General features: G+C 27.0%; 1 protein-coding gene across 1 annotated transcript in view; it reads left to right on the top strand.

Moving 5' to 3' along the window:
• The window catches only part of LOC100213637 (E3 ubiquitin-protein ligase SMURF1), a 62,079-nt gene that overhangs the window by 29,798 nt on the left and 26,269 nt on the right, over positions 1-6,012 (top strand). The window contains exons 11-14 of the mRNA XM_065803268.1: positions 2,277-2,495; positions 3,315-3,363; positions 4,658-4,707; positions 5,577-5,656. Of these exons, the coding sequence (XP_065659340.1) occupies positions 2,277-2,495; positions 3,315-3,363; positions 4,658-4,707; positions 5,577-5,656 (398 nt within the window). The remainder of the gene's footprint in view (positions 1-2,276; positions 2,496-3,314; positions 3,364-4,657; positions 4,708-5,576; positions 5,657-6,012) is intronic.

Below are 6,012 nucleotides of genomic sequence, written 5' to 3'. Positions count from 1 at the left end.
CTTGCTTTTCAATTATTAGCAAAGGAATTAGTCACAAATGTTTTTTAGCTGTACTTAAATGTAATGTAATGCAAAAGCTTGCAGATGATGTCAAGACAATTAGCAAATAGCTTATGCTTTAATAAAAGACAAATTAGACAAAAAAGGTAATGCAGTACTTGCCACCGGAGGTAAAAAAGTTAGTCTTACACTCAAAAGAAACATTGATGATACAAGTAATATACAACAACTGTCTGTAAACAGTATGATTGACATACAATCATACTGTTTACACACAGTATGGTTGTATGTCAATCATACTGTTTTTATGTTACTTTATTCTAAATTACTTTAGAATAAAGTAACATAAAAATTCTAAAGCTAGCAAAAGAATTACGATTCAAAACACAAAACAGAAAAATTGTACAATCATTGTTAGCAGAAGAGCTAAAACATATTGACCAGCAACTTGATGATTGCTTTGTTGAGGATTTTGAACTTTTTAATATTAAATCTCTGGAGGATAAATGTTTGTTTAAACTGATTCCATTTATCAGAACAACAGATGTCAATGAGTTTCTGTGGCAAATAATAGATAAAAAAGGAGCCTATCCTCAAAATCAGTCTATTAAAATTTCCATCGATGATTTCTTAGGGTAATTTGATTTAATAATAATCCACTTTTGTTTCTAATCAAAAGCTTAACAAGTGTAATTTGTTATAAATTAGTTAGGTTTCTTTAAATGTAGTATCAAATCCTAGTGAAACACTTAAAAACAAAAGGAGAAAATATGGAGAAATTTAGATCATTAAATTTCAAGGAAGCATCCGTGAAAGCGTCATTTATTATATCTCTGGTACCAGATGTACCAGAGACAAATCATAGTATTAAAATTCTGCTTAATAAACTCTGTTTGGATAAAATATGCTTTACTTGTGTGGCAGATATCAAACTCTGTCAAGTCATGTGTGATATGTCTTCAAGTTCCATGGCAACTCATCTGTGTTATATATGTACATGGAGTAGAACAGAGGTTTTTAAAAATGATTGCACTGAGCTACGAACACTTGTAAATTATATAAATCGAGCGGATCAAAGAAAATTAGAGCAAAAGAATATTTTAACTGTATCGATAAAGTTCTTTTAATTGGAGATGATGATGACCTAGTTGTTCATCATCTTTTGCCTCCAGAACTTCATTTGATGGAAGGGGCAATGAATCATATCTTTAAAACAATAAACAAGTTAGCTGATCCAATACTATTAAAAAAGATCGAAAATGATTTAAATATTTCAAAATCAATAAGAAATGGGTCATATAATGGTAGTGGTTGCCGACAAATATTAAAAAATTGGGTAAAGTACTATAACTTGTTTCCAGTCCTATTAAAACCATTGGCTGAAGCATTTAGAGTTCTGGATAACCTTGTTCACTCTTGTTTTGGTGTAAATTTAAGGCCAACATTTGTAAAAGACATCAGGTTGTTTAAGAATCATTATTCAACCTTGGTGGAAGATTATGAAATGACAGTTACTGTAAAGTTGCACATCATATTTCAGAACGTAGGTCCTTTTTGTAAAGATAAGGACATTGGATTGGGTTTCTTTAGTGAACAAGCAGGGGAAGCTGCTCACTACTCATTTCTAAAGAAAGCATGGGAACGTTTCAAAGTGTCTGATAACCATCAAAAGTACACACAGTATTTAAAAAAAGCAGTGGTTAGTTTCAATGGAAAACATTTATTTAATGTTTAATAAATATTTTTTGAAAATAATGTTTGTTTTTTTCTTTTAATTTTAAGAAGAAGAAAGTGCTCAGCATTGGCACCTCTTGGACTGTTTTTAATACCCATCTGAGAAGGGCATATAACGACTAGTCACATTTACTGACAAAATGTACAATGATTGCATGCACCCCTGTAGTGAATCTTGAGATTGGTTAGAGGGGCACAAAAGTCTAGGATCTATTTAGCCCCCTGTATAAACCCAAATAATTTTTAAAGATTAGTTTTATGATTTTTCACATTAACTTTCCCTGAATGGCATAGTTCTAACAATTCTAAAAAAGTGTGACACAACCCTATGTCATTTCATCAAACTAAAATCAGGTTCTGCATGGGTGTGCTCTAGTACAAAATGTCAACATTTAAATCATATATATATGTATATATGTATATATATATATATATATATATATCCACACACACACATCGATACATATGTGTGTGTGCGTATATATATATTTATATATATAAATTCTTATATATATATATATATATATATACTTTTTTTATAGCAATCTTATCAGTCTATAATGAAAACAAAGGCTCGTGAACTTCGAAAGCGTCTTGTAGTCAAATTCAAAAATGAGGTTGGGCTGGACTTTGGTGGTATTGCTCGAGAATGGCTGTATATTTTATCTCAAGAAATGTTTAATCCTTATTATGGGTTGTTTAAATATTCAAAAGATTCACAATATACTCTTGAAGTGAACCCTGATTCTGGTGTAAATCCGGTAATTATAAGTAATTTATGAAAATATAAACTAGTGTTGTTATTGACTTCGACTAAAATTAATTGACTTTGAAAAATCAATTTATTCAACTATGGACTTCCTACTAATCAACTAAAAATTGATTTAGTTGAGTAAAAATTTTAGAATCTTTATATCTTTTCATTTGATTTAACTTTTCGATCTTTAATTTTTGTTTGTTCATTTGATAACAATAGGATGTAGTTCATCTAATTCATAACTCCAAGCTGGCTCAGGGCCCTGGGACAAAATTAAGTTGTGAAGCTCCAAAATCTAATTGTCATTTATACATTCACTTTTCAAGTTGGCCCCTAAATTACTGGGATCTGAGAATAAATTGTCTCGTTGTCAGAGTGGCTCTTTTCTCATATTGTTTTGCTCCATTATTATTCGAATAATATGGTGTTAAAAAATAGAAAGCAAATATAAATTATTTTATTATTTTTATTACAATTTATATCAAAAAAAAAAATTCCCTTATTTCAACTAAAGCAACTTTTAGTTGACTTATTCCATTTTAAATTGTATTAATTGATTTTAGTCGATGAAAAGTTATATGTTATAATTGTTTAATATAGTATATTTATTTAATTTAAAAATTAGAATTTTTTTTTTTATAAATTTAACTCTTTAGGGGTTTTTGTAGGGGTTTTTGTAGGTTTTTACAGTGATTGATGTAAACTTTTAATCTTCAAAATGCAAATTTTTAGAAACAGTTTTAAATAGAAAAAAAATCTTGCTTGATACCACTTGAGGCAAATGCTTTGCACCATAACTTTTATATTGTATATTTTTTTTCAGGATCATTTATCTTACTTTCATTTTGTTGGACGAATTGTAGGTATCGCAGGTTAGAGGTTAAGGTTTTCCTTATTTTTTATGATATTTATTAAGGTTTTGTTCATTAATGTTCTACAAGTTGTTTTCATCCTTTAACAATAATTATATTGAGTTGTTAATTAATAGAAAATGAACTCATGAACTCTTAAATAAACTTGACATAATGACTTCATCTTAATTTGCATGAATTTCAAATAATTACACCAACAAATAATAATGCAATATATATAGTAAATATAATTAGTATTATATGAGGCATTGCGAACGAAAGGGGCACACCAACCAAAATCAAGTTTTGAGTAAGTACGTGAAATTACACTTTTTCCTACCACGTGGTAGAAGAGTTTACACCCCCTCCCCCTCTGTGGTAGTTTTTGAACGCTCCCTAAATCGCGTTTGAAGTTTCTAGACTGAAATTTGCTTGATGCATTTATAATAAAATCATGATGCATTTATAATAAAATCTTGTGTTTTATTGTAGATGACAGACTAAAGTAAAAAATGGTTAAAGAAAACGGATTTTCGAAAATTGGTTGGTGTGCCCCTTTCGTTCGCAACGCCTAATATTATGTACAGTAAATATAAATAATATTATATTATATATAGTATAAATATAATGTTTGTATTATATTATATTATAGTAGTTTATGATACAAATACCTTATGATATTTTCAGCCATTTTAGACATCCTTTGGCTGCTAAATATTACATTATAATATAATAAATCTTATATTATATTATAATATAAAATATATAAGTAAAATATTATATTATAATATTTGTAAAATATTATATTTTATATACTAAAAATAAATAAAGTTATATTATATTTAGTATGAATAAAACATTTGAAATATAAATGATTCCCTGTATACATACATTCAAACATACATACATACATACACACACATATACATACATACATACATACATACATACATACATACATACATACATACATACATACATACATACATACATACATACATACATACATACATACATTACAAAAATGATATTTTCAGTCTTTTTAGACAACCTTTGACTACTTGCAATATAAAATTTGAAAATTACGAATAAACAGTTTTTTGTTTTTGTTAAATTTCTGATGACTGAATTTTTTTAAAGATTGAGATAAAGAAAAGCAATAACCAAACTCTAACCACTAACAGTGGTAAATAACAAAATGATAACCACTAACAGTGGTAAATAATGTTACTTATTAAAAAATTGCTGATATTACTTACTGGAAAGATTTTATAGAGCTGCTTGAAATTATTTTAGGGTACTGTTATTTTTTTAGTATTTCATCATCATTACCTTGATGGAGGTTTTACTATGCCATTTTATAAGGTATTGGCTATGTATATTCAGATACATATAAAATTTATTATTTTATATAGATTATAATAGTGTTATTTAAATATATTTAGATATATATAGATTATATTATATTAGATAGATGGTGATATGCAACAATGTGTTAACCCTCTTGAATGCATAACTGAGATAATTGACTTTAATCTTAAAATTTTGCAGTATCATAAATCCTATCATGAAATTTGTGATTTTTCATTTAACAAAATGTATGTTTTACGCGGTAATAAATTGGTTATGGGGTCCAAACTATTTATTATCGCAGATTATAGTATGTTTTAGTATTTACTGTGCGTTAACACATTGTCCCCTAAGACCATATATAATTATGAGTATATTTAAAGTATATTTTCACCTAACACTATCATATATAAGTATAAGTATATTTAAAGTATATTTTCACCTAACACCATCATATAAAAGTATGAGTATATTTAATATATATTTTCACCTAACACCATCATATATAAGTATAAGTATATTTAAAGTATATTTTCACCTAACACCATCATATATAAATATGAGTATATTTAATGTATATTTTCACCTAACACCATCATATATAAGTATGAGTATATTTAAAGTATATTTTTACCTAACACCATCATATATAAGTATGAGTTTATTTAATGTATAGTTACATCGAACACCACCATATATAAGTATGAGTATATTTAAAGTATATTTTAGATTATTAAAGAATGAAGCAGCTTCGTAGATTGAATATTTTTTTTGTTATGTAAATAATCTAATCTATAGTTTATTTTTACATTTATTGTTTGTTTGTGTTTGCAATTTATTATTTGTTTGTGTTTGCAATTTATTGTTTGTTTGTGTTTGCAAAGCAACTTTTAGGAAAGCCAAACACTTTAGAAGATTTAGAGAGTGTCGATCCTGAATTATATCGAAGTCTGAAATGGGTGGCGTAAGTACTTAATAGTTTGTTGTTCAATTTGTTTTTTTAGCTGTTTAATTTTACTTGTAGTTTAAGTTTTACTTTTAAACAATAATAATAAAAAAATTTATGAGTTTCTTTAAGTTCATTTAGTTTATGAGTTTTTGAGAGAATAAATGAGAGAGAATTTAGGAGTAATTTTACAAAATTAGATTTTTCCAAAAAAGCACAAAAAATAATTTTAAAGAGTTTAAAAAACTTTTCGTAATTAAAACAATGTCCTATAAGGAAACAGTTTGTTGTGAAACAAACTGCTCTCTTATAAGGCCTATAAAGGAGCAGTTTATTGTAAAACTAAGAATTTTAAGGGAGCAGCTTATTGTTAA

The sequence above is a fragment of the Hydra vulgaris genome, chromosome 08, assembly GCF_038396675.1.
Source record: "Hydra vulgaris chromosome 08, alternate assembly HydraT2T_AEP".
Lineage (NCBI taxonomy): Eukaryota > Metazoa > Cnidaria > Hydrozoa > Anthoathecata > Hydridae > Hydra > Hydra vulgaris.
The sequence above is the reverse complement of the archived record's forward strand: the minus strand, read 5'-3'. Positions and strand labels throughout refer to the sequence as shown.